At 51.9% G+C, this 27517-nt stretch overlaps 1 protein-coding gene and 1 long non-coding RNA gene across 3 annotated transcripts; one reads left to right on the forward strand and one right to left on the reverse strand.

Annotated features, from left to right (window-relative positions):
* The first annotated feature begins 91 nt into the window (after window positions 1-91).
* IL17D (interleukin 17D) lies at window positions 92-27461 on the forward strand. The gene is made up of 3 exons (XM_019936923.3): window positions 92-3663; window positions 4099-4394; window positions 25958-27461. The coding sequence occupies exons 1-3, from the start codon at window positions 3313-3315 to the stop codon at window positions 26238-26240; spliced, it is 930 nt and encodes a 309-aa protein (XP_019792482.1). The 5' UTR covers window positions 92-3312; the 3' UTR covers window positions 26241-27461.
* LOC141276998 (uncharacterized) lies at window positions 15321-24605 on the reverse strand. 2 transcript variants are annotated; one of them, XR_012327499.1, is made up of 3 exons: window positions 24287-24605; window positions 20594-20685; window positions 15321-20233 (listed from the first exon to the last, which is right to left on the reverse strand). It is a non-coding gene; the product is annotated as an uncharacterized lncRNA (long non-coding RNA). The 2 variants fall into 2 exon arrangements; XR_012327500.1 differs by having other exon boundaries at window positions 20594-20688.
* Window positions 27462-27517: the final 56 nt, after the last annotated feature.

Genomic DNA, 27517 nt, shown 5'->3' on the forward strand with positions numbered 1-27517 from the left:
TTACCCTCTTGAAAACATTGACCCACAGTAAGAAATAGATCTTGTAGCACTCCCTAGGACCTCCACACACGTAAGTATTATTACTCACTGATTACTACCGTGTGTGCTGCTGTCTTCTGTAATTTCATTGAGACAACGTGTGAGTAATGGAAACACTCTAGTGATTTCATGGTTTGCAGCTTGACAGCTGTGCTGGGACACGCCCTTGATGAGTCTGTATTCAGGTAAGTTGCTTTGGAAGTGTTGCGTTGTGGGGATTCCAGCGCTAGTAAAGCAGCTGTTTGGGGGCAGTAAAGTAGTGAGAGAGCAGCAGCCCGTGGCCCCTTCAGCCCCCAGCGCGGCAGCCTCGAGTTGTGCTTCCCGGTGAAATGCGGGGTCGAAGCCAGGACTGCGTGCATCCTTCTTACGGTATGTCTGGCTGGCGGGCATCGTCCAGAGGAGTGTGGTGGTGGGCAGTCAGGGCAGACGCGGCCGGTCTGTCACACCTCACGAGAGAGTGGACCCTCCACCTCACTTTACGCTGTTTCCACGGCATGCACACTTGTGTTGGGTGCGGGAGAGGAAACGCCAAAAGCAGAGCACATTCCCTGCTCGCAGAAGAAGTTATGATCTGATGGGGCAGGCGTTCACCAAATACACTAAACGGCTAGTGTGCGAGAGCGTGAGGCTACGGTCGTGACGGAGACAGCAGGGCCCTGCCCTCAAGGAGCGTAAATGCTGGCGGGGGACGCGGACAACAAGTGTGTTTTTTCGATGGGCTTTGGGTGTTGTTAAGGGCGGTGAAGAGAGTGAAGTGGAGGAGTGCCACGGAGCGTGACGGTGGTGGAGGGGGCGAGCTGGGGAAGCCCTCCAGGGGCATTTGTGTCAGCAGCAGGCAGACGCGCTTCGGGGGTGTTGCGCGCCGGTGGGGAGCTTGAAGGGCCCGGGACCCCGGGGCAGGGCCGGGCCTCGTGGAGCCCAGCGGCGCCTGAGGCTTCACTCTGTAACAGCGAAGGCGCCCTTGGCAGGTTTCGCTGGGGGAGGGCGCGTGACGTGACGTGGTCTAACCTCGGGAGCAGCGAGCCCGCCGCCCTGAGGGGGTTGGTTGGGGCGGGCGGCCTGCGTGGGAGAGGGGCGCCTGGGGGCTGTGAGGGTCGGTGCGGCCCAGCACGCGTTTGGGAGGGAGAGCTTGGGAGGGAGAGCTCGGGAGAGTTACCGGTGGCCTGTGTGCGGGTTGTGAGCAAGAGGAGAACACGATGGCAGCGTTTGTGGCGGAGGCGCTGAACGGCCGGGGTTGCCTTTCTCTGAGGTGGTCGCGTCAGGGCAGCCAGTGCTGCCACACTAGGGCCCCGGGAAAGCAGCGAGCAGACCGTGTGCTGTGCGTCAGGAGGGCCGCGAGCGGCAGGGCTAAGCGACAGACGTGCGTTCGGAGCCCAGGCGAGAGGTGGGGAGGAGAGATCCGAGGAGGGAGACGGAAGTTAGTCATCTCGGGAGAAGTATATAACTCGGAAAGTGTGACAGGCCCGCGTGTGGAATGGCCATCTGAGATGCGGCGCACGCCCAGCTGTATGAACGGAACAGAGTGGGGTTGTTCCAGGCAGATGTCACAGAGCGAAAAAGGAACAAGGGACCAGGGTATTTGCAGGGGCGTGGTGATCGCGTCGAACCACCAACTCTGCCCCAGCCGAGAAGGGAGACTAGGACTTGCGTGGGGTGGCTGGTGAAAAGGCAGGGGCAGCAGACGAGGTCAGACAGCCAGCTACAGGACAGGTGCGGAGAGAAGGTGCTGGTGTCGGGGGCCACTCACACACTCGGACGGACGGGGAGCCGCTCCCGGTAATGAGCGCAGGGGTTGCGGTGGGGGAGCACAGGCTTCCAGAGTCGAGACGTGCTGGGGGAAAGCAGGTGGAGCTGGGGTAGCCAGTTAGAGGCCAGGTCTTGGGTGGCTCCTCCACAGGTGTTAAAGGTGCGGGAATGAGGTGCAGGCGTGGTGGGACCTCCAGGTGCTGCCCGCGAAGACGACAGAAAGAACTCTTGGTGGGGAGACCTGACCTTCGGAGGAGGGAAGGAGGTTTGGATCCGTCAGTAACCCAGGAAGGTAAGTGGACGTAGCCACCCCTACCCCGGCTCCCATGCCAGGGAGCTACAGCCGGTCTGGCACTGGGGGACTGAGTGATCCAGGGGCTGAGAGAGGAACGGCTCTCGTTGCGGAGAACACTGTAGAGGAGTTAGCTTCCAAGGGAACGTGACGAGGCTGCCTTTGAGTGTTTTGTCGCCTTTTTCTCACTCGTCTTAATGTTGGACCGAACTAAGAGCATGTTTATTTCACACGTTCATAAATATGTTCAGGTTTGAGGGCAATTGACTGCAGACATTTTGCACCTGTTGAGAAGACAATTTCTCAACTCTGCTTAGCATCACAGAAATGCATTTTATGTTGTATCAAGTGGGCAAGCATCTTCAGTAGTTTATGATCTTTCATAAAATGAAAAGTGTTGGAAAGTAAATACCTTCGTTTCCAAGTAACAGGGGAGGAGAGAGAAGTTGCCATGTTATCAGACAATGGAAGATATTTTGTTGAATAATATATAGAATGAGCGGTGTGGCGCTGTATTGCCTTACCTTTCAAAGGATGAAACTGCCGTCTCCTAAAGGATTCCCACACTTCTACCACATTTAAAAAAAAACAGTATGTGTTCGTGTACTGATATGTTTATTCCCATTTTACCAGAAAGAACACAATTTCTCTACTAATCAGAAAAAAAGTTTTGTAACCTCAAAACAAACGTTTACTCACCAAGCTGTAAATAGCTTAAATGGCTTAAATTGGAGATTTCTGTGGGATTTTGAGCAGTCAATAGAACAATCCCTAAACTCTTCAGTTATAGAATATTCAAGGCATACAAGTGTTGTTTTTCTACACAGCATAACTGAAATGTAGTTTAACCAGTGATTTACAAGGCAGTCAAATACCAAAGCTGGAAAGCATTTAGAGAACAATTATGTATTTTCTATACCTTCGAAAACCTTTCAGCTGTTATCAATCATTTGTTTTCATTGGCCAAGTATGACTGCCGTAAAATGAGCGTATTCACTAGCCCACCACCTAAAAAGCATTAAGCATTCATTTACAGAATGAACGAACGAGCACGTTTGCTTTGGTTCTTGAAATAGAATTCCCTCGTGTAAGTATATTTTCTTTATTTACAAAGTATTAGGCTTATTTTACATGACTGCGCGCGCTTACAGTCCCGGCATCACGAAGCAGGAGTTCCTGACCCTGTAGCGCCCAAGGATGCCCAGTTCCGGCCATAAAAGTGCAAGCTGGGTAGAATGTTTGGTGCTTGGATTTCGGAGGTGCTAGTGGGGCAGATAAGGACCGCTTCCTGGTGTCTGGGGGAAGGAGAAGCGCCCCCGCCCCCCGTTCGGAACGCTCTCCATCTCCAGTCCCTCAGAGGAAGTCGTGGCGAAGAAGCTGCTTCCAGGCCCCGCGCGCGCCTCTCCAGGTGCCCGTCCCGCTCCCGCGGCGCCTTCGTCCGGGAGGCTCTTCGCGGCGGCCGGACCCGGCCGACTTCCCTTCCAGCCGAGGCGCCTCCTTCCGCTCAGCGCCGCGCGGCTCCGTTCGGGACGTGTCCGCGCCTCCGCGACCACCGGAGCCACTTCGGGGCGATGCTGGGGCCGCCGGTGAGTGCGCGGCGCAGCGGCCGCGTCTCGGTCCCCGGGCGCCGCCGCCCTCCGTCCCGGGCCGCCTCGTGGGGCCCGCGCGCCCAGGACACGCGGGGGCCGCCGAGGGGCCCGGGCGCCGTCATAGGCACTCGCAGCCCGCGGCGCAGCAGCCCGGCCGGCACACGCACACGCGCACCGCGCACCCGCGGCCCACGCGGACCCCTGCTCGGGGCGGCGGCGGCGGGGGGCGAGCGGGCCGCCTCGGGGGAGGGCCCCGGGGTGCCCGCGGGCGGCGCGCGGGCGGGGAGGGCGCGCGGGGGCCGGCGTGGTCAGCACCCATCCTCCGGGCGGGGGCGCGGGGCGGGGGGCGCGGGGCGGGGCCCCGGGGGCGGGGGCGCGGGGCGGGGCGCGGGCCCCTCCTCCGCGCGGCGCTGAGCGCGGCCTGTCCCGCAGGTCTGGGCGCTGGTGGCCGGCGTCCTGCTGGCGCTGTCGCCGGGCCGGGCGGAGGGCGCCCCGAGGGCGGGCCGGCGGCCGGCGCGGGCGCGGGGCTGCGCGGACCGGCCCGAGGAGCTTCTGGAGCAGCTGTACGGGCGACTGGCGGCCGGCGTGCTCGGCGCCTTCCACCACACGCTGCAGCTGGGCCCGCGCGAGCAGGCGCGCAACGCCAGCTGCCCGGCCGGGGGCAGGCCCGCCGACCGCCGCTTCCGGCCGCCCACCAACCTGCGCAGCGTGTCTCCCTGGGCCTACAGGTGAGCGGGCGCGCCGGGGGGCGCGGGGGGCGCCGGACCTGCAGCGGCTCCTTCCCGCAGAGGCCGGGCAGCTCCCTCCGAGGGACCCGCGTTCTCCGTTCACCTTTCCGGTCTTTCCGACGCCCCAGTTTCTTGAGCACCTGTACCTTGTCAGGTACGTGGTTAAGAGGGGTCTACGCGGCCGAGCCCGGGGAGCCTTCGTTGATTGTTAGAGGACTCTGCGCAGGAGGCTTGTGCGGGGTCTGACGTGGGGTCTTGCGGACGTTTCTCGGGCGCCTGTGCTAGTCCAGGTGCTGCTGGCCTTCGACCCTCCGAGCTCGTCAAGCCTGTGGTCGACAGGAGGGGGGGTGGCGGTCATTGGGAGCAGACGAGGCGGGACGTGATTGGACATGAGGAGTTAAGTGTGCGGTGGTTTAAGCGGGGGGAGGACGGAGGGGCATCGAGCACGCTGGAGGACGGGCGTCATTCCGGGGTCGCTCGGGGGAGAGGTTATCTCGCAGGAAAGCAGCGGCGTGCAGACAGGGCACAGTGTGGTCAGAGTGTCTTCAGCGCACGTATGGCCGTCCGCTTCTTTCCCTGCTGTCGCTGCGGAGTGTCACCGTCCCGAGGGGCTCTCAGGCTGGAGAAGGTGGGATCCTTCGCTGCCACAGCCTCGGGAAAGGGACGGGGTGACCCGGAGGAAAGGGAGGGAGGAGCTCAGGCCGGGGCGGGGGGCGGGGGGGGAGCGGGGGACGGGGAGCGCAGGCCTGGGTTTGCCCTTAGCAGTGGTGCAAGGTTGACATTTATCCTTGAGGGTGTTTTTTCGTTCGAGGAAGCCATACAGCCACTCGTGTTTCGAGAAGCTGTCCCTGAGGGGGGAATACTGGACACACGCAGCTAGGATGGTGGAGGAGGTGAGACCAGGACCAATTTGAATGGCACTGCTTAAAGGAAAAGGGACAGGATTTAGTGGAGGATGGTTCCGTGTGGGACGGAGGGGCCCACAGCGTCCCAGTCCCCACGGTGTGCTGTGCGGGGACGTGCGAAGACCTCCCCCGCCTGCCATGGCGCCCAGCCCCCTCCGCCCCGCGTGCTGGCTCTTCCCACCAGCGGCTGGTGCCCTCGGGACACACCTGCCAGCCATTCACGCTGGTGCTTCGTCTCCGCCTTTTCCTCTTTCTCCCCACCAATCCCAGGGCCCCAAAGGGTGGGTTATTGTCCCGCCCCTCTCTTTCTAGCCTCATGTCACACCCTTGATGTGCGAGGTGGCATCGTGGAAAAACAGACTACACTCTCCTCCCAGGCCAGGCCTTGGCCCGTGGACCACGAGGACCACGAGGCAGCAGGGAAACTGTTAACTCAGGACCTCCTGTTGGGCGCGTCTGCCACGCGTCTGGCTTGGGTTGTGGACGCATTTTAGCAACAGGACGAGGAAGCAGGCTCCCTGGAGGAAACGAATTTAGTGCTGGGCTGCTGAGTTCGGTCCCTGAGAGCACGCGGGCAGAGGTGTGGTCTCGCGAGAGGTCGGGGCTGGAGCGCAGACCAGGAGTTGTCAGCCCGAGAGCTCCCCGTGGTGGAGTTGAGCTGCCCTTGCACGTTGCTGGCACTGACGCCTGTGTCTCCCCAGGAAAGACCCCAGAGTGGAGGGAGCAGGGCGCGGCCTGGGCAGGTAGCTGTCAGGAAGGAACCCAGCATCGCGTGGTTCTGCTTGGGGAGCCTTTGCCCCTCGCGGGCCTGGGCCAGGAGCTACGCCTGCGTCGTTTTTCAGACATTTCGAGCCTCGTGAGGTTGCCCCTCAGCACGGGGAGGGCCAGTGGCTCCACGCTCTGCGGGAAGGATGGTTTCCAGGATGGGCACGGGCCGGGACTGCAGGTGGCTGGCCGCTGAAGCCGGCCCTGCCTGGTGCTGCCGGCAGACCCCGACCTGCGCCTTGACCTCGGATCACCTCCCCACCTCCCGAGTTTCTGGGAAGATTAGATAAAGCAATACACGTGGCACCCCAGAGCCTCTTCTAAGCGGTGTGCTTAGATGTTACTGCCGGGCGGGATCGCGGGCGGAAGAGTGGCCTCACCTGTGCCGTGTCAGCTCAGACTCAGAAGTGCTATTTAAGGCTACAAACAGAGAACTCTTAAAGATGGATAGGGAAATGGACTGCACGTCAAACCCGAAAGCCACAGAAAGGATCACTTCAGCTGGGTAAGCTAGGCTTTAAAATAGAAATTTGGAGTATAAGGTGGCTTTCCGTATCTTTAGGGGAGAGATGGATCATTTGATAAATAGCGTTGGGACTGGGTAAGCAGCTGAAAGGATACAATTGGATCTCACTCGTGTATGGAAATAAGTTCCCGATGACTCAGACTTAAACGTGAAAAGTAAAACCACAAACACACATAAAAACGCAGTCAATTATATTTATACTCTTGAGTGGAGAAGGCCTGTTTTGTAGCTCACAGGCCCCCAAAGTCATTAAAGAGGAGATTGATAAATTTAATTACATAATTATCTGCCATTTCTTCTTGGCAAAATTGGAAAAAAATACAAGGCTAAACTTGCAACCCATGTGACAAAGGGCTTGTTTCATGAAGAGCTCCTACAAACCAAGAAAACGACCCAGTGAATTGGTATAGGTGATCTTATTTACAAAGCAGAAATAGAGACACGGATGTAGCGAGCAAAGCGTATGGATACCAAGGGGGGAAGAGGGGGTGGGATGAATTGGGAGATTGGGGTTGACATATACACACTATAGATACTATGTATAAAACAGATAAGTAATGAGAACCTACTGTATAGTGTAGGGAACTCTACTCGGTGCTCTGTGGTGACCTAAATGGGAAGGAAATCCAAAAGGGATATATATATATGTATAGCTGATTCACATTGCTATACAGTGGAAACTAGCAACATTGTAAAGCAACTGTACTCCAATAAAAGTTAAAAAAAAAAAAAAAAGACCCAATGAAAGGAAGACAGAGGCCGTGGTCAGTCCTCATGGAGGGAAGTCACATGACCCCAACTCTGAAAGGAGGATAGACTTCGCCCTCAGGCGTATTAAAACTGTACTGGGGGGCTTCCCTGGTGGCGCAGTGGTTGAGAGTCCACCTGCTGATGCAGGGGACGTGGGTTCATGCCCCCGTCCGGGAAGATCCCACATGCCACGGAGCGGCTGGGCCCGTGAGCCATGGCCGCTGAGCCTGCGCATCCAGAGCCTGTGCTCTGCAACGGGAGAGGCCACAACAGTGAGAGGCCCGCGTACCGAAAACAAAAAACAAAACTGTACTGGGACTTCCCTGGCGGTCCAGTGGTTAAGACTCCACGCTCTTAATGCAGGAGGCCTGGCTTCGGTCCCTGGTTGGGGAACTAGATCCTGCATGCCGCAACGAAGATCTGAGTGCTGGAACTAAGACCCCGTGCAGCCAACTAAATAAATATTAAAGGGGCTTCCCTGGTGGCGCAGTGGTTAAGAATCTGCCTGCCAATGCAGGGCACAGGGGTTCAAGCCCTGATCCGGGAAGATCCACATGCCGCGGAGCAACTAAGCCCGTGTGTCACAACTACTAAAGCCCACGCGCCTAGAGCCCGTGCTCCGCAACAGGAGAAGCCACTGCAATGAAGAGTAGCCCCCGCTCGCCGCAACTAGAGAAAGCCTGCGCAGCAACAGAGACCCAACGCAGCCAAAAGGAAAAAGAAAAAACAAAGCCAACTCTTCTTAAAAAAAAGAAAATCACTGTGCTGAGAGAGGTGTTTTGGTGGGAGTGCCCGTCCAGGCGAGCTGGCACGGTGTGAGGGGAAGGCTCTCCCTATACTGGGGATGTGACTGGTACAGCTTTTATGCAGTTAGGTATTAACTACGACAATTTCAAATCCCTATTTGCCCCTCCCCCTTCCCTCTCCCCAGTGGTAACCAACCACTAGTTTGTTCTCTGTGTCAGTCTGTTTCTGTTTTGTTATATTCTTTTTTCGGATTCCACATACAAATGACAACATGGTATTTGTCTTTCTCTGTCTGAATTATTTCACTAAGCATAATACCCTCCAGGTCCATCCACAATGCTGCAAGTGGCAAGATTTCATTCTTTTTCTATGGCTAATATTCTATGGCTAGTATGTACGTCTTCTTTATCCATTTGTCTGTTGATGGACACTTAGATTGCTTCCATATCTTGGCTAGTGTAAAAAATGCTGCAGTGAACATTGGGGTGCATGTATCTTTTCGAATTAGTGTTTTCATTTTTTTTTTTTTGGATACATACCCAGGAGTGGAATTGCTGGATCATATGGTAGTTCTATTTTTGTTTTTTCTTGAGGAATCCTCACACTGTTCTCCACAGTGGCTGCACCAATTTACATTCCCAACAGTGCACAAAGGTTCCCTTTTCTCCACATCCCTGCCAACATTTGTTATTTGTGTTCTTTTTGATGATAGCCATTCTGACAGGTATGAGGTGATATCTCATTGTGGTTCTGATTTGCATTTCTCTGATCAGCATTGTTGAGCATCTTTTCATGTGCCTTTTGGTCATCTGTATATCTTCTTTGGAAAAATGTCTATTCAAGTCTTCTGCCCATTTTTTAATTGTTTTTTCTTGTTTGTTTTCTGATATTGTGTTGTATGAGCTGTTTATGTATTTTGGATGGTAACCCCTTATTGGTCATAACACTTGCAAATATTTTCTTCCATTCAGTAGATTGTCTTTTGTCAGTAGTTTCCTTTGCTGTGCAAAAGCTTTTAAATTTGTTTATTTTTGCTTTTGTTTCCTTTGCCTTAGGAAACAGATTGAAAGCAATATTGCTACAAGTTATGTCAGAGTGTTCTGGTTATGTTTTCCTCTAGGACTTTTTTTTTTTTTTTTTTTGCTGTATGCGGGCCTCTCACTGTTGTGGCCTCTCCCATTGCGGAGCACAGGCTCTGTGGCCATGGCTCACGGGCCCAGCCGCTCTGCGGCATGTGGGATCTTCCCGGACCGGGGCACGAACCCATGTCCCCTGCATCAGCAGGCGGACTCTCAACCACTGCGCCACCAGGGAAGCCGTCCTCTAGGACTTTTATGGTGTCTGATCTTACGTTTAGGTCTTTAATCCATTTGAGTTTACTTTTGTATATGTTGTTAGAGAATGTTCTAATTTCATTCTTTTACATGTAGCTGTCCAGTTTTCCAAACACCACTTATTGAAGAGACTGTCATTTCTCCACTATGTATTCTTGCCTCCTTTGTCATAGATTAATTGCCTATAAGTGTGTGTGTTTATTTCTGGGCTCTCTATTCGGTTCCAGTGATCTGTGTGTCTGTTTTTGTGGCAGTACCATACTATTTTGATTACTGTAGCATTGTAGTATAGTTTGAACTCAGGGAGTGTGATTCTTCCAGCTCTGTTCTTCTTTCTCAAGATTGGCTTGACTATTCAGGGTCTTCTGTGTTTCCATTCAAATTTTAAAATTATTTGTTCCAGTTCTGTGAAAAATGTCATCAGTGTTTTGATAAGGATTGCTTTGAATCTGTAGATTGCCTTGGGTAGTATGGTCATTTTGACAGTATAAATCCTTCTAGTCAGTTAACACGGTGTATCTTTCCATCTGTGTCATCTTCAGTTTCTTTCATCAGTGTCTTATAGTTCTCTGAGTACAGGTCTTCTACCTCCTTAGATTTATTCCTAAGTATTCTTTTTGATGATATGGTAAATGGGATTGTTTCCTTAATTTCCATTTCTCCCAGTTCATTGTTAGTGTATAGAAATGCAATATATTTCTGTGTATTTATTTTGTATCTTGCAACTTTACTGAATTCATTGATGAGCTCTAGTGGTTTTCTGGTGGTGTCTTTAGGATTTTATACGTATAGCATCATGTCAGCTACAAACAGTGAAAGTTTTACTTCTTCTTTTCCAGTTTGGATCCCTTTTATTTCTTGTCTGATTGCTGTGGCTAGGACTTACAATATTATGTGGAATAAAAGTGGTGAGAGTGGGCGTCCTTGTCTTCTTTCTGATCTTAGAGTAAATGCTTTCAGCTTTTCAGCATTGAGTGTGATGTTAGCTGTGGGCTTATCATATATGGCCTTCGTTATGTTGAGGTATGTTTCCTCTATACCCACTACTGGAGAGTTTTTATCAGAAATGGATGTTGAATTTTGTCAAAAGCTTCTCCTGAATCTATTGAGATGATCGTAATGGTTTTTATTCTTCAATTTGTTAGTGTGGTGTATCCCAATGATTGATTTATGGATGTTGAAAAATCCTTGCATCCCTGGGATAAATCCCACTTGATCATGGTGTATAGTCCTTTTAATGTATTGTTGGAATCAATGTGCTAATGTCTTGTTGGAGATTTTTGCATCTGTGTTCATCAGTGATATTGGCCTGTAGTTTTCTATTTTGTTTGATATCTTTGTCTGGTTTTGGTATCATAGCATGAGTTCAGATGCATTCTTTCCTCTCTGATTTTTTGGAATAGTTTTAGAAGGATAGGAATCAACTCTTCAACTCTTCTCTAAATGTTTAGTAGAATTCACCCATGAAGCCATCTGGTTCTGGACTTCTGTTTGTTGGGAGTTTTTTTCTTTTTTTTCCAATTACTGATTCAGTTTGATTACTGGTAATTGCTTTGTTCATATTTTCTATTTCTTCCTGGTTCAGTCTTGGGAGATTGTACACTTCTAGGAATTTGTACATTTCTTCTAGGTTGTCCATTTTATTGGCATGCAGTTGTTTATAGTAATCTCTTATGATCCTTTGTATTTCTGTGGTATCAGTTGTAACTTCTCCTTTCTCATTTTTGGTTTTATTGATTTGGACCCACTCTCTTTTTTCTTGATGAGTCTGGATAAAGGTTTATCAACTTTGTTTATCTTTTCAAAGAACCAGCACTTAGTTTCATTGATCTTCTTATTCGTTTTGTTTTGTCTGTATTTCATTTATTTCTGCTCTGATCTTTATGGTATCTTTCCTTCTACTAACTTTGGGTTTTGTTTGTTCTTTTTCTAGTTCCTTTAGGTGTAAGGTTAGGTTATTTATCTGAGATTTTTCTTTTTTCCTGAGTGTGTATCGCTGTAAACTTCCCTCTTAGAACTGGTTTAAAAAAATTTTTTTTTTAAATTGAACCATAGCTTATTTACAATTTTGTGTTAGTTTCTGGTGTAGAGCAAAGTGATTCAGTTATGTATATACACACATATATGTATATATATTCTTTTTCATATTCTTTTCCATCATGGTTTATTACAGGATACTGAATATAGTTCCCCGTGCTATACAGTATGGCCTTGTTTATCCATTTTATATATTGTAGTTTGTATCTGCTAATCCCAAACTCCTAATTAATCCTCCTCCCCTTCCCCTTTGGTAACCACAAGTTTGTTTTCTATGTCTGTGAGTCTGTTTCTGTTTTGTAAATAAGTTCATTTCTACCATATTTTAGATTCCACATATAAGTGATATCGTATGATATTTGTCTTTCTCTTTCTGACTTCACTTAGTATGATTATCTCTAGGTCCATCCATGTTGCTGCAAATGGCATTATTTCATTCTTTTATGGCTGATATTCTATTGTGTATATATATCACACCTTTTTTTTTTTTTTTTTGTGGTACGCGGGTCTCTCACTGTTGTGGCCTCTCCCGTTGCAGAGCACAGGCTCCGGACGCGCAGGCTCAGCGGCCATGGCTCACGGGCCCAACTGCTCTGTGGCATGTGGGATCTTCCCGGACCCGGGCACGAACCCGTGTCCCCTGCATCGGCAGGCGGACTCTCAACCACTGCGCCACCAGGGAAGCCCCTATATCACACCTTCTTGATCCATTTATCTGTTGATGGACATCTGTGTTGCTTCCATGTCTTGGGTATTTAGAATAGTGCTTCTGTGAACACTGGGGTGCATGTATCTTTTAGAATTAGGGTTCTCATCTTTTTAAAAAAATGTTTATTTATTTGGTTGCACCTGGTCTTAGTTGCGGCAGTCAGGCTCCTTAGTTGCAGCTCACCAGCTCCTTAGTTGTGGCTTGCGATCTCCTTAGTTGTGGCAGGAGGGCTCCTTAGTTGTGGCATGTGAACTCTCAGTTGTAGCATGCATGTGGGATCTAGTCCCCTGACCAGGGATCAAACCCGGGCCCCCTGCATTGAGAGTGCGGAGTCTTATCCACTGTGCCACCAGGCAAGTCCCTAGAGTTTTCATCTTTTTCAGTTATGTGCCCAGGAGAGGGATTGCAGGATCATATGGTAACTCTATTTTTAGCTTTCTGAGGAACCTCCATACTGTTTTCCATAGTGGCTGCACTAATTTACATTCCCACCAATGGTGTAGGAGCATTCCCTTTTCTCCATACACTCTCCAGCATTTATTGTTTGTAGACCTTTTTAAAAAAATTTTATTTTATTTATTTATTTTTTGGCTGCATTGGCTCTTCATTGCTGTGTGCGGGCTTTCTCTAGTTGTGGTGAGCCGGGGCTACTCTTCACTGCAGTGCACAGGCTTCTCATTGCGGTGGCTTCTCTTGTTGCAGAGCACGGGCTCTAGGCGTGCAGACTCAGTAGTTGTGGCGCACAGGCTTAGTTGCTCCGCAGCATGTGGGATCTTCTCGGACCAGGGCTCAAACCCGTGTCCCCTGCATTGGCAGGTGGATTCTTAACCACTGCGCCACCAGGTAAGTTCGCATGTATCTTTTTGAATTATGTTTTCTTCTGGATATATGCCCAGGAGTGGGATTGTGGGAGCATATGGTAGCTCTGTTTTTAGTTTTTTAAGGAACCTCCATACTGTTTTCCATAGTGGCTGCACCAATTTACATTCCCACCAATGGTGTAGGAGCGTTCCCTTTTCTCCACACACACTCTGGCATTTATAGTTCTTTTTTTTAATTCTTTTTAAAAAATTAGTTTTTATTTTTGGCTGCATCGGGTCTTTGTTGCGGCATGCGTGATCTTTCCTCGCAGTGTGTGAGCTACTCTCTAGTGGCGCACAGCCGTCTCTCTAGTTGTAGTGTGTGAGTTTTCTCTTCTCTAGTTGTGGTGCGCAGGTTCCAGAGTACGTGGGCTCTGTAGTTTGTGGCATGAGGGCTCTTGAGTTGAGGCATGCATGCTCAGTAGTTGTGGCGCACGGGCTTAGTTGCCCCATGGCATATGGGATCTTAGTTCCCCGACCAGGGATTGAACCCATGTTCCCTGCATTGCAGGACAGATTCTTTACCACTGGACCACCAGGGAAGTCCCGCATTTGTTGTTCGTAGACTTTTGGATGATGGCCATTCTGACTGGTGTGAGGTGAAACCTCATTGTAGTTTTGATTTGCATTTCTCTAATAATTAGTCATGTTGAGCATCTTTTTATGTGCTTTTTGGCCACCTGTATGTCTTCTTTGGAGAAATGTCTATTTAGGTCTTCTCATTTTTTGATTGGATTCCTTGGTTTTTTTGATATTGAGCTACAGTGTTGTATATTTTGGAGATTAATCCCTTGTTGGTTGCATCATTTGCAAATATTTTCTCCCATTCAGTGGGTTGTCTTTTCATTTTGTTTATGGTTTCTTTTGCTGTGCAAAGCTTTTAAGTTTAATTAGGTACCATTTGTTTATTTCTGTTTTTATTTCCATTTCTCTAGGAGGTGGATTCAAAAAGACATTGCTGAGATTTATGTCAAAGAGTGTTCTGCCTGTGTTTTCCTGTAAAAGTTTTATAGTATCCAGTCTTACATTTGGGTCTTTAATCCATTTTGAGTTTATTTTTGTGTATGGTGTTAGAGAATGTTCTAATTTCATCCTTTTACATGTAGCGGTCCAGTTTTCCCAGCACCCCTTATTGAAGAGACTGTCTTTTCGCCATTGTACATTCTTGCCTCCTTTGTGGTAGATTGGCCATAGATGCGTGGGTTTATTTCTGGGTTTTCTGTCCTGTTCCATTGAGCTATATTTCTGGGTTTTTTTGCCAGTACCATACTGCTTTGGTTACTGTGGCTTTGTAGTATAGTCTGAAGTCAGGGCGCCTGATTCCTCCAGCTCTGTTGTTCTTTCTTAAGATTGCTTTGGCTCTTTAGGATCTTTTGTGTTTCCATATGAATTAAAATTTTTTTGTTCTAGTTCTATGAAAAATGCCATTGGTAATTTGATAGGGATTCCGTTGAATCTGTAGATTGCTTTGGGTAGTATGGTCACTTGAACAATATTGATTCTTCCAATCCAAGAACATATCTCTCCACCTGTTTGTGTCACTACACTTTCTTTCATCAGCATCTTATAGTTTTCAGACTACAGGTCTTTTGCCTCCTTAGGTAGATTTATTCCTAGGTATTTTATTCTTTTTGATGCAATGGTAGATGGGATTGTTTCCTTAATTTCTGTTTCTGATATTTTATTGTTAGTATATAGGAATGCAACAGATTTCTGTGTATTAATTTTGTATCCTGGAACTTTACCAAATTCATTGAAGAGTCTAGTAGTTTTCTGGTAGTGTCTTTAGGATTTTCTATGCACAGTATCATGCTCCTATGTATACGCTCTGCCACTACTACCCGTCTCCATCTCATTGTGCTTCCTTCTTTATATCTTTAGTTGTAGAACATCTTTTCTGGTAGTTTCTGGTCTTTTTTTTATTGGTAGTTGCTCTGTAAATATTTGTCATTTTGGTGAGCTTGGGGGTCTTCCTGCTCCACCATCATGGCCAAGCTCCAAGAAAGGGGCCGAAACATCTTAACTTTAAAGTGGAAAGAAGGGAAATTTACCAACCGCGAGGAAAGAGCAGACACTAAAGAAACCGAGCTTCAGCGGGTCACGACAGCCGTCGATTTCCCAAGAGTCTTGGCTCCAAGGGAACTGTTTGCTCTCGCCAGTTGTGGGCTCCCGGCAGAGGCCTTACTTGCCTTCACGGAGGTCAGAGCCCCCGGGAGCCACAGCCTGGGGACACAAGGAACTGGGTGGGGAGAGCCAGGACCCAAGTCCAGACCGCTCTGGTTCCCCTGGCTGTGCTCCCCACATATGGGCTGTTAGAAAAGCAACATTCAGCCTCCAGAATATAAAAATATTTTCTCACTTACTTTGTGTCATCGTGTTTGTTTCTCTTAAGCTTTAGAAACAAATACGACAAAAATAAAATCAATGTGATTGCTCAGTAAGTTTTTTAAAGTCACATTGACACAGTAAGAAACATATTGTAGGAGTACTGAGGTTTATTACAGTTTAAAGACACACATTGACACCCCGAAGATACACGCCCACCAGCACTCCACGTAACTTGTTTACATTTCTCAATTTTGGGTCTTAGTCTAAAGGTAGCTTTTCTCTAGGATGTGAATAATGCACAACAATTTATTTTTAGGCTTTGCTACTTTTCTTTATAAATTCCTCCTGGGAATTTAAGCAACTACACCTACGTTTATTTTGCAATAGACAACTCCATGGGTCACAATAGCAGCAAGGGAATAAATGGAAAGAAAAAGAAACAGGACAGGGAGGTCGAGGGACCTAACGGGAGGGGCAGGGGGGCCACCCGCTTGTGGGCACATCGGCCCTTTACGGGTGAGCCTGCACTGGGGGTACCAGCAGGGGCGCTGGCCAGGTGTTAGGAAGCGTCAGGAAAGTGGAATCTTCGCACGGAGAACCCAGGTTGGCTCTGCTCTGTGGCCGGGACTCTCAGCAGGGGACTCTGGGAGCAGGGCGGCAGCAGCGACAGCTCCCAGCTCGTGGCGGGGGGAAGGTCACCACTGTCTCTGGCCGGGCCAGCGAGATGCCCGCGGCGATGACCTACACGTTCCCACGAGCCGGTGGGTGGATATCTAGCCACGCTAGTTTCAGGAGGGCTGAAACAGGAAGGGCGCTTCTGCTCGCCCCTCCTCCGACCCTGAGTCCGCCACGCCACCCCCGAGCGTCGCCTCCGCGCCCCTTCCCCAACAAGTGTCGCCCAGTTGTCCAATCCACTGTGCGAGGCGGTGCTGTGGACATCGCTTTTTCTTCATTATGTTGTCCTTCAAATTGTAAAAGAATGTTAATTAGAGAAAGTACAGAGGTGAGAAGCATCATGTTAGAGAAGGTCCGCCCCCTTTCTAATGTTCCCGCTTGTTTCTCTCGTGCGCCCCCTCCCCCCGGGTGCACGGTCAGACTGTGTCCCGGCACCGAGAGCCCAGGTCCCCACAGACAGGAGCCGCGGCTCCCAGGGAGGTGGCCGGCAGGGGGCAGCACCGGCCAACCCACCCGCCCGCCGGCCCCGGTCATCTTTGAACCTGGGGAGACCTTGCTTCTGTCTGTTTTCCGTTGGCAAGTTCACTGACGCCTGGCGCCGGGCTTCGTTATTCTAATGATTTAGAAGCAAAGCCTTTCTGCCTTCCCGGGTTTCTCAGTACAGGTGTCGTGTCCTCTCTGTTAAGAAGGGCAGGGAGGGAGGAAAGGACGGAGGCAGTCGACTGCCATTGGGGGTGGGGCTCCAGTGACAGCACAGGACATTGGGCTCGGGAGGGGACATCGTCAGACTCCGTGGTAGAGAAGGAGAAACTCATCATTTAAAGCAGCTTGGTAGGAAATGGTGGTATTTCTCCCCCCAAATATTTTTATGCATAAGTGACTTTAATTGGTCCACGTCCTGCACGATCTTTTTCTCTGAGCTGCTCGGCACACAGCGGGCTGGGCTGCGGCCACCAGCGTTCCAGAGTAAGAAATAGAAGCGTTGTCGGGAGCGCCGTCGTGGGGTGACGGTCTCTCCTGAAAATAGGCCGTTCGTTTTGCTTTGAAGGTTGTCTTCTCTGACTGCTGGGTCTTGTTCTACGTAAGATGAGTGAATATTCCATCCCGTCGTCCCCTGAATAAAACATCTGTGTCCTTCACGCGGGTGGAAGGATTGGGTGGCGAGCACGCCTGCCACGTGCTCTTGGCCTTGGTCTTGTGGAAACGACACACGAGGCTTGAAGGAGGGCAGTGGGTGCCTGGCTCCCGCGGTCAAGGGGAAAATGACCTTCCAAAATGCTCCCAGGATGAGGCGCAGCGTCTGGGCTCGTGTTCCGTGTGGATTATTCCTCACACCGCGCACGAGGTGCTTGGCCCGCCCGCCCCAAGGACGGACGCAGCGGACGTGGCTCTAACGCCAGATTCTGCGGCTTCCCTGGACAGAGAGTCCAGGCCGCCGTGGCAGGAGCTCTGTTTTTCCTCTGAAGAGATTCTTCCCAGCTGCCCGGAATGTGTGGCATCTGCCCTGAGGGAGAAAAGGGCCCTAGAGAAGCTCTGGCTCATTCGTTCCCTGGCTCCCTTTCTCTGTCCCTCAGCAGGGCTTTTGTCCTGAATCGTCTTCCAGATTCTTTCCAAGTGTCTCTGCTCTTCCCTGAGCTCCCAGGTGGTCAGGTCTTGCATGGAATCAGCGGGTCACCCTTTTCCAATGGCCCCGTGGTGGTAGGGCTGAGCCCCTGGGGGCCTCGGGCCCCTCGTGCGGGGCTGACCCTTGGGGGGTGGGCCGGGCCTTCCAGGCTCCGCGGGGACCAGCCTGGCGGCAGAGGAGCCGGTGGGTCTGCATCGGCCTCCCTGGCTTGGGGTCAGGGCTGTCCGAGGCCAGGCTGAGGATCGCAGCTCGGTGGCCTCGGCCCAGGGTCACTGACCCCTGGACGTCCTCGCCGGCATAGGGCCAGGTGCGCCCGCGGGGACGGCCTCAGGGTCCATGCGGTCAGGTCCCTCTGCCTCCCAGCTGGTCCCATGTCCTCTTCCCCAGGGACACACACTCAGGTTCTCGTCGGGTGGGGCCGTGTTCGGGGCTTACTGGCAGCCGTGGTGAAAGCCCGTCCGGCTCGACCGGAGCAACAGGAGGGCCGGCGGCGCCGCACGGGGGGCTGCTGTCTCCTGTCCCTGCGCCCCAGGTGGTCAGACCCGTTGGCACAGACCTGCCTCAGTGCCCTGTGGTCTCTCAGACCCGGGCCCAGTGGCCTCCCCCGGGTCTGGTCAGGACTGTCCAGGGGGCTTTTAGACCTGGCCCGGCCCAGCCCTGCGCCCCCCTGAGCTCCACAGCCCTGGGGAGGGGACAGCATCCCAGCAGGGAGCAAGCCAGTCGCAGCGCTGCTGTCCATGCTGGCTCAGCAGTGACCTTGTGGGCTAATTAGACTCCTTGGCATGGGCGTCCAGCGGGAGGGTCCTGAGATGGGGGCTGGGGGGATGGGGAAGTGCCCCGGTTGTGGGCAGTCACCCCCTCGGAGGTGCTGGGGGGCTTCTGTCTGGGGCTCCCAGACACGAGCCAGGCGGTCACTTGGCAGCCAGCGGGCTGAGCTCCTGAGTGTGGAGGGAAGTGTGGGAATCCGGGGTTGAACAGGCCCCATGCCACACGGTTCTGAAAACCACAGTTTGGAAACCTTGTTTCTGCCTTAATTGCCCACGTCCAGGAGAAACAGCGCTTGGGAAAAGACACTGTCCCCCTCAGCTTCCCCGAGGGCCGCCCGATGTCCTCCCGTTACCAGCGTCTTGAAGGCGGGTAGAGCAAAGCCCTTCCTGTTCTTCCTCGCAGCTGTTTAGACTGCTCTGGGCCCTTTTCTCTCTGTACCAGTTTTAGGATCCGCCTGCCAAGTCCTAAGAGAAATCTACGAGAATTGCACTGACTTCATAAATTACTTCGGGGAGAGTCTCTGATATCTTAGAAACTCAGGGGATTACAGGCGTCTCTTCTAAGCAGAAAATGTTGATAAAAATATCACTTTATTAGTCCTGCCATCAAGAAGGTGGAGGAAGCAGCCCGCCCATCAAATGCATCCCATACACTTTGCAGAGAACCAGCAGGGGCGATGACTCGTCCAGTGTCACTGGTTGGTAACCAGGTTGGACCAAAATTGTAGGTTCAGGACACTGACTCCAGGCCACCCCTTTAAGAAAGTCTGTTTTGACCTTGGGATCTGGGGACCCCGGACTGTTGAGGCCACTTGGTTCCATCCGTTGCTTCTGGGCGGAGGGGCCTTTCCCCACTTCTTCCTGGCTTTGGGGCCTGGGGTCTTGGGATTGCTGTGAAAGAAGTGATCACACAGCCTCTGCTGTTTGAAATTAAACTCATTTGTGTTTTGCAAAGAGGGAGGATGGGTTTATGCATAAACACGGTGGCGGCTCTGCTGGTGACCTGCTGCACTCCTCGGGGAACTGCCTCGAATTGTTTCCTACCCTGTCCAGGGCCCGAGCGGCTCTTTTTCTGGCCCTGCCGTCACTCACATTCCTCTGGGCTCGGTTTCCATCCCTTCTCCTCACGTCCTTTGTTCTTGGATTAAGCTGGGCCAGCTGTCGCTCCCTGCGGCCAAGCTTCACACGTGGGGTCCCTGCAGAGGGGACCTGGCCTCGCTCCTGCATGTTCCCTCTGGCTGGGTGCGTGCGCACGGTGGCAGCAGAAGCGGGAAGGCTGAGGCAGTGGGCGCTGGGGGCCATTCGACCGCGTGTCCTTGCGGGGCGACAAAGGATCCCTGCTGGCAGCTTTCTTTACCCCGAAAGCACTCCTGAGGATTTTCCCAGAATCTCAGGGCAGGGGGGTGGGGTGACGGGCCTGCGTCTGTCCCATGTCCCGAGGCTTCTGGACTTTGCTCCTGAGCCCCACGCCCCGTCGTGGTCCCCGCCGGCCCCCCACCTGCAGTGCTGGGTGTCGGGTGGGATGGACGCGTTGCACCCCATCCCGTGGGAGCACATTTCTATCCGGAGAGAAACGCCGGCCATGACTGCTGAGCCATCCATGTTCCCATCCCAGGTGGGGTGGGCAGGGGTCCCATGGTCACAGTGCCTTGGCCAGAGGTGTCCCTGTGACAGTGGAAACTTCAGTCCCTCGGGCCAACTGGCGGGAGTCGGGGGGGTATTTTTAGTCGGATGAGGCTTCTGACCCGTCACCACATCCAGGCGGCCATCAGGTCCACCTACAAAACTAGCACGTGACACGGGGACTGTCACCTGTGTAGAAAGAGAAACCCCAGTTGTTTGAAAGGAATCTTTACGCCCTCAGGTTGGGGCCTCCCTCCCACCCCCGATTCTGTCCCATGGCTGCGTCCACACAGCCGTCTACACTGCCGTCGGCACGAGCTTCCTGTTGTCAGCCTGAACCTGTCTGCGTCTCACAGCCCCTTGTGGCTTCCGGGACCCGTAACTCCAGACTCTCTGCTCTGGGCTCAGGGGTCCTGCCACGTCGCAGATTCCTTCGCAAGTCCCTGCCCCACCGCACACACGCGTGTAGACACACACACACACACGCGCGCGCGCCACTTCCCCTGGCTCCCTCCCCCACTACCTGCGAGCCCAGCCCTCTGGCCTCACCTCACCCCTGGGCCTCCCCTGGGTCCCACGCGCGGGTGTGTCCGACCCCTGGCTGCGCGGCGGAAGCTTGAAAATCGAGGCTCACTGCTGACCTGCTGAGACAGGTTCAGAGGCACACGGTCACTCTGTGTGTGTGTGTGTGTACACACACAAGTTTGGTAGTTTCTCTAGAAGGTAAAGACTCTTTGTTAAACAAAACCACAATACCATTGAACACACCTAAAATTGAATACTTCCTTCATATCTTCAAATAGTCCAGTTTAGATTTTCTTGATTGTCTCGTATTTGTAAAACAAAGTTTTTTCTTTTATTACTTAATTCTTTGCTTTGAAATTTAAACGTAACAGGAAAATTTGTGAAATTAGTACAAGGAAATCCCTGTACCCTTTACCCAGACTGCCCAAATGTCAGCATCACAGCTCAGCGAAGTTACCAAGATGAGGCGCTGCGTGGATATGGCGCCATATTCTGAACTGTGACCTTCAGAGGGTTCCTACTCGTGCCTCTTCCCTGCCCCAGGGTCCAGCCTCTGCAGCTCAGGGCCCTTCAGCCTGTGACAGTCCCTCAGTCCTTTGTCTCTCGTGGCTGTGACACTTCCCATTGTTTTGTCCAATGTCCCTAAGGGTTTGATATGTTTTTTAAGCAACCATATGGTTTCTCATCCAAATGGAAACACTTGGGAATTGGGGCTCAACTCCTAGCTGCACCTGGTCGGCTCGTGTAAACCAGGTCAGCGATGCCCCAGTACTTTTATCACTCTGCTCAAGGTGCTCCGTTTTTTAAATTGAGATACAGTTGACATGTTATTAGTTACAGGTGTGCAATATAATGACTCAATATCTGCATATATGGCAAAATGATCACAGTAAATCTAGTTAACGTCCGTCACCACAGAGTTATACATCTTTTGTGCATGATGAGAAATTTTAAGATGTACTCTCTTAGCAACTCTCGAATATGCTATATTGTTTTTTTAAACGTCTTTATTGGAGTATAATTGCTTCACAATGCTGTGTTAGTTTCTGCTGTAGAACAAAGTGAATCAGCTATACATATACATATATCCCCATATCTCCTCCCTCTTGTGTCTCCCTCCCACCCTCCCTATCCCACCCCTCTAGGGGGTCACAAAGCACCGAGCTGATCTCCCTGTGCTATGCAGCTGCTTCCCACTAGCTATTTTACATTTGGTAGTGTATATATGTCCATGCCACTCTCTCACTTTGTCCCAGTGTACCCTTCCCCCTCCCCATGTCCTCAAGTCCATTCTCTATGTCTGCGTCTTTATTCCTGTCCTGCCCCTAGGTTCATCAGAACCTTCTTTGTTTTTCAAGATTCCATATATATGCATTAGCATACGGTATTTGTTTTTCTCTTTCTGACTTCACTCTGTAGGACAGACTCTAGGTCCATCCACCTCACTACAGATAACTCAATTTCGTTTCTTTTTATGGCTGAGTAATATCCCATTGTATATATGTGCCACATCTTCTTTATCCATTCATCTTTCAATGGACACTTAGGTTGTTTCCATGTCTTGGCTGTTCTAATAATGCTGTGATAATAATGCAGTGATCATACGTCTTTTCAAGTTAGTGTTTTTGTTGCCTTGGATAAATACCCAGCAGTGAAACTGCTGTATTATTTAGTAATTCTATTCTTAATTTTTTTGAGGATTCTCCATATTATTTTCCAGTGTCTGCACCAACTTATGTTCCCACCAACAGTACACAAGTTTCCTTTTTCTCCTCATCTTCACCAACTTATTTCTTGTCTTTGGGTGGGTGGGTGGGGGGGCGTGTTGTGTCTTCGTTGCTGCGCACGGACTTTCTCTAGTTGCAGCGAGCAGGGGCTACTCTTCATTGTGGTACACAGGCCTCTCGTTGCAGAGCACGGGCTCCAGGTGTGTGGGCTTCAGTAGTTGTGGCTCATGGGCTTTAGAGCGCAGGCTCAGTAGTTGTGGCCCATGGGCATTGTTGCTCCGCGGCATGTGGGATCTTCCCGGGCCAGGGCTCGAACCCATGTCCCCTGCATTGGCAGGTGGATTCTTAACCACTGCGCCACCAGGGAAGTCCTCTTGTCTTTTTGATAATAGCTATTCTGACAGATGTGAGGTGCTTTTGATTTGCGTTTCTCTAATAATGAGCGATGTTTGAGCATCTTTTCATGTGCCTATCGGACATTTATATGCCTTCTTTGGAAAAATGTCTATTCAGGTCTTGAGCCCATTTTTTAATCAGATTGTTCTTCTGGTATTGAGTTATATGAGTTCTTTGTATTTTGGATATTAACCCCTTATCAGATATATGCTTTGCAAATACTTTCTGCCATTCAGTGGGTTGCCTTTTCATTTTGTTGATGATTTCTCAAGGCTCTTTTAATATTTAGGTTCCCCTGCCTCTTTTTTCCCTCTTGGAATGAAACCTCTGTTGAGTTTCTTTTATTTGGTATCTATACACTTATGTGAATGATCTCACTTAACTACTATTCATATCTAATAATTTAAAAATCTCCGTCTCCAGCCAAGATCTCTCTTGGGCTCCAGACCGGCTTCCACTCTAGTCTGAGGGACCTAAAATTCCGTCTGACGGGGTCACTTCTCTTTAACATCCTTCCTCTTGCCTTCAGGGTCAGATCCAAATTCCTGTTAGGAACTGGAGGCCCCCCTGGAGGCCCCCCCAGATGGCTCCAGCCCCAGCTCTTGGTTCTTCTCCTGTGCTGCGGCTCCTATAACTGACGTGGTCCCTCACATCTAGGCTTTGACCTCTGCCCTAAATGCCCTTTCTCCTTCTTCATCTGGATGAATCCACCCAGGTTCCACTTTACCAGGAAGCCTCCTCTGCTGTGATGGCCTGCTTTAACTCTTTGTTTCTTTGTATATTTATCCCCTGAGAGGGTGAGTGCTTGGATGGTAGATTATTATAGTATTTCATCTATATTCCTACTGCCTGAAACACCACTGGCCCTTAGGTGTTTGTTGAATGAATGTTGAATGTGATTGCAGACATTATAAATTCCTTTTCCTTCAATGTAAGTTAGGGTCTAATCTTGACCTAAGGGTCTGGAGGACAGGAAGCTGAGGAGTCCAGACTCACCACCACCCTCTTACCGTCTACTGAACTCTTCCTCTATGCAGGCGCTGTGGTGGGCTTGTTAGAGCATGAGAGTGAGTCCGGATACAGTCCTTACCCTTCCCTCCCAGGGGAAGACGTGGAAAATGTGCGGTTTTGTCTGAGAGGCCCAAGGTGTTATGAGAATATGGGGAAAGAAGAGGTTAAATCTGACGAAGGAAATCTGAAAACTCTGGAAGATAATGAAGATAATGACTTGCATTGGACCTTAAAACATGGCAAGTCTTTGCTGAGTTGAGATTGGTCTGGGGGAGAGTTCATCTTGAGCCAAAGCTTAGCTGTGGCCCCTGCCAGGCGTCCTGCTCTGGGGGCGGGTGTTGGGCACGCGGACGGCTGGGAAGGTATGTGGGCGAGGGGCAGGTCGCGGAGGCCTCTGAAGGCGAAGCCGAGGAGCTGGGGCTTTCCTGACATGACCGCCCCTGCCCGACGGGGTGTGGGGGGGCCTGTGCCCCGGGAGGGGGTGGGAATGAGGCATTATGGGGGTGGAAAAGCTGGAAAAGTAAAGTTCTTCCAAAGGCAGCACGGAGGGAAAAGCGATGAGACGCTTATAAAAGATTTTCACCTGCTTGTGGTAATGCGGGCCGGACGGCGTTGCTGTGGGTCTCCGTGTCCCGGGGGCAGGCAGGTGCCTTCGGAGGCCGGCCCCGCTGCCCTCCTCCTGGCGCACAGATTTCCAGGGCCCCTCCTTGCACAGCAGTGAGAAGGGAGTCAGAGCCAGGCCTCCCTGCCCCCCCGTTGCTATCCTCCTGGTCACCCCTTCTCCCCTGACCTCATCCCCACATCCACATGGTGGCCAAGGACTCAGAAATGTCCCTCTGGGCTCTGGGATGCTCAGGGGCAGGGCGGTGTGGTCCCTGAGTTTAAGCACCACCCTCCGTCTGGTCGCATCCTGAGGCCCGCCCCTCCCCTCCCCACCGGCCTCCTCCCTCCCTCGGGCCCAGCTCGGGCCCAGGCCTGACCCTGCCTTAGTTCTTTGCTGCTGTGTAAGTGGCACGCAGTTGGTGTCGAGCGTGAAGATACCGTTCCTGAGGCTGTCCACAGGCCATGGGCAGCTGGCCCGGTTGACGCGGCCTCCAGTCCCCCACGCTTGACAGCTGGTCAGGTTCTGCCTCCCGGCCCAGTTTGCCCAGTTCACCCATTGTGTGCCTTCCCACCTCTGCGCTTTCGTTAACTGGTTCTCAGAAGGTCCTTCTCATCTGGAAACTTCTTAGCTTGGCTGGTGCCCTGCAGTCCTGCACGGTGAGGGCCGAGGGACACTAGTCCACAGAAGTTGCGTGTGACGGACAAGAAGCTTCTGGAAGCCTGGCCACGCCCTCCCCGCGGAGCCCCAGGTCCCAGGGGTGGGCACGCTTGGGCACGTCTTGCTTGGCCCGTTTCCTTCCTCGGCTCCCCTCGGGCCAGCGCTCAGGGGCCTTCCCGGGCGTGGTGCTTGTGGACGTATGGATGCGTGTCCCTTGCGAGGTCAGGTCACGGCTGTGACTCAGACTTCAGCGTCACAAGGACCCAGCTCCAAAAGTAAGAAGGCAGATGAACAGAAATGAGTTTGGGGTCTTGGCGATCCCATGAGGTGGGGCAAGCGTCCCCAGACAAGGGGACGTTAGGGAGGAGCCCTGGGTTCCATCAGTGACCTCCTGGTTTCAGGGAGGCGAGGGCAGGGTCCAGCCAGCAGCCACAGGATCGTCCTGGGTGCCGACACTTGGGTCTTGGCATCTGACCAGAAAGCAGGGAGACCTGGAGGAACACGGAAGTGGTCCAGTTCAAGGCATCCTTCACTTCCCACCTGTCCTGGGCAGCCAGTCCTTCCTGCCCGCCCCCCACCGCCTGCTGTGACTCGGCCCCTTTCCCACACGTGGGAGGGAGGGCACGTGGACCCTGATGGACAGTGGGATGCAGGGTCTCCTGGACAGGTAGTGTCTGGCAGCCGCCTCTGCTTGAGGCTCTGTCAGTGGCGGGGAGGCCAGGGTCGGCCCAGCCTGGGCCCGTGGGGTGGTGAGGGCCCAGAGCAGGGTGGCTGGGGGCATCTCATGGAGCACGCGGGCTGTGTGGTGTACACCTGTCCTGCGGGCACTGGTGCAGAGTCTGAGCGTTTTCAGGGAACGTGGCGGCCGTCAACCGTCTTCACTTTAATACAGTGAAGGCCAGGGGCTGCTCGCCTTCAGCCCCTCGCGTAGTCAGTGACCCCAGCCCCACCGGCCCAGAAGCCAAGCCCTCAGGGCCCGTCCTCTCCCTGCAGGATCTCCTACGACCCCGGCCGCTTCCCCAGGTACCTGCCCGAGGCCTACTGCCTGTGCCGGGGCTGCCTGACCGGGCCGCGCGGGGAGGAGGATGTGCGGCTGCGCAGCGCCCCAGTGCTCGTGCCCGCGGTGGTCCTGCGCCGGACCCCGGCCTGCGCGGGCGGCCGCGCCGTCTATACCGAGGAGTACGTCACCATCCCCGTGGGCTGCACCTGCGTGCCCGGGCCAGACAAGGATGCAGACGGCGCCAACTCCAGCCTGGACAAGCCGGCCCGGCCCTGAGCACCCATCCCCAATCCGGGGACCCCGAGGCCCCGAGGAAACTCGGACGGAGCACCCAGCGCTGGACTGGACTGGACTGCGTGTGAGCCTGACCTCCTGCATCCCCCAGGCTTCCTCTTGGGCAGGAGCGCAGGGCGGTGAAAGGTGGCGGGAACCAACCACGTCGCAGCCCTGTGTGGGCGGCCCAAGGCTGGGGCCACCACAGGTGACCCGCTTCGCCAGAGTTCGTTGAGGCTCCCGGCCACCGGCCCCTTGCAACCACGGGTGATAGCACTGCAAGGACTGCTGGGAGGGCACAGAGCCTCGAGGACAACACTTACCACCTTTTTTTAAAAAAGTAGAATATATACCTTCTTGTTTATTCAGGTATTTTCAGTAGGGGCAGAAACTTTTTATATTAGCCATTTTGAGCAAGTATATTAAAAACATTTTACTTGACATGTAAACATTTTATAAACATTGTTTTCACTTCCTCGGCAGGAGTTTTTAGAAGCACACCCTCTAGCCCGCCTTGTGGCCTGGGTCCCTGAACCCCGCCTGTTGCCGACGGTCACCAGTGGACATGGCTGCCTAGGACCTGCCCTCCCTCTGGGAGGCTCAGCTCACCCCAGAATCTCACACTTACAAGGTTTATACAATTAGAAATTTTTTTCACTTGCAGACTTACGATTCCCAGAAATCAGGAGTGGAGTCCTCTTCTACGACCGCAACGTGAGCTAAACCTTTACCCTTTTCTTTAGGCTTAAAAGTTCTTTAAAATCCTTAAAACAATTGTAGGTGAAGGGCATGCTGGCTGTGCATTTCTCTCTGGGCTCCACTAAGGGCTCCACTAATTTTCAGAGGAAACAGTGGTAATTAAGGTCTATCAATCACTGTATCTTAATTTTATGGTTAACGTTCAAGGAAGATGATCTGCAGAGTCGGCCTCGTTTATATGCTCTTGTCCCTACTTACAATCAGTCTTGGTTTGATCTGGACAGAAGGTCAACCGAGAGAACTTTCAATCTGTACCAAATATTGACAGAGGTTGTGCATGAAAAACACTGCTGAGCAAAATTCCAAATAAAAAATTCAAAATTGAAATTGATAGCTGTGGGTAGTTCTATACCATTTGGGGAACTTTACTTCTGTGCTCAACCTCTGGGGGAAAAAAAAAGGTAAGCCTAGTGGTGGTATATCTAGCATACGTCAACAAAGAAATCCACAAATTAAAAAGAAAAACTGCCTTTCAAACCTTGGGTAATTATTTCAAGCATTGCCACTGTGGTGTAACATTG

The sequence above is a fragment of the Tursiops truncatus genome, chromosome 18 (assembly GCF_011762595.2).
Source record: "Tursiops truncatus isolate mTurTru1 chromosome 18, mTurTru1.mat.Y, whole genome shotgun sequence".
NCBI classification, from domain to species: domain Eukaryota; kingdom Metazoa; phylum Chordata; class Mammalia; order Artiodactyla; family Delphinidae; genus Tursiops; species Tursiops truncatus.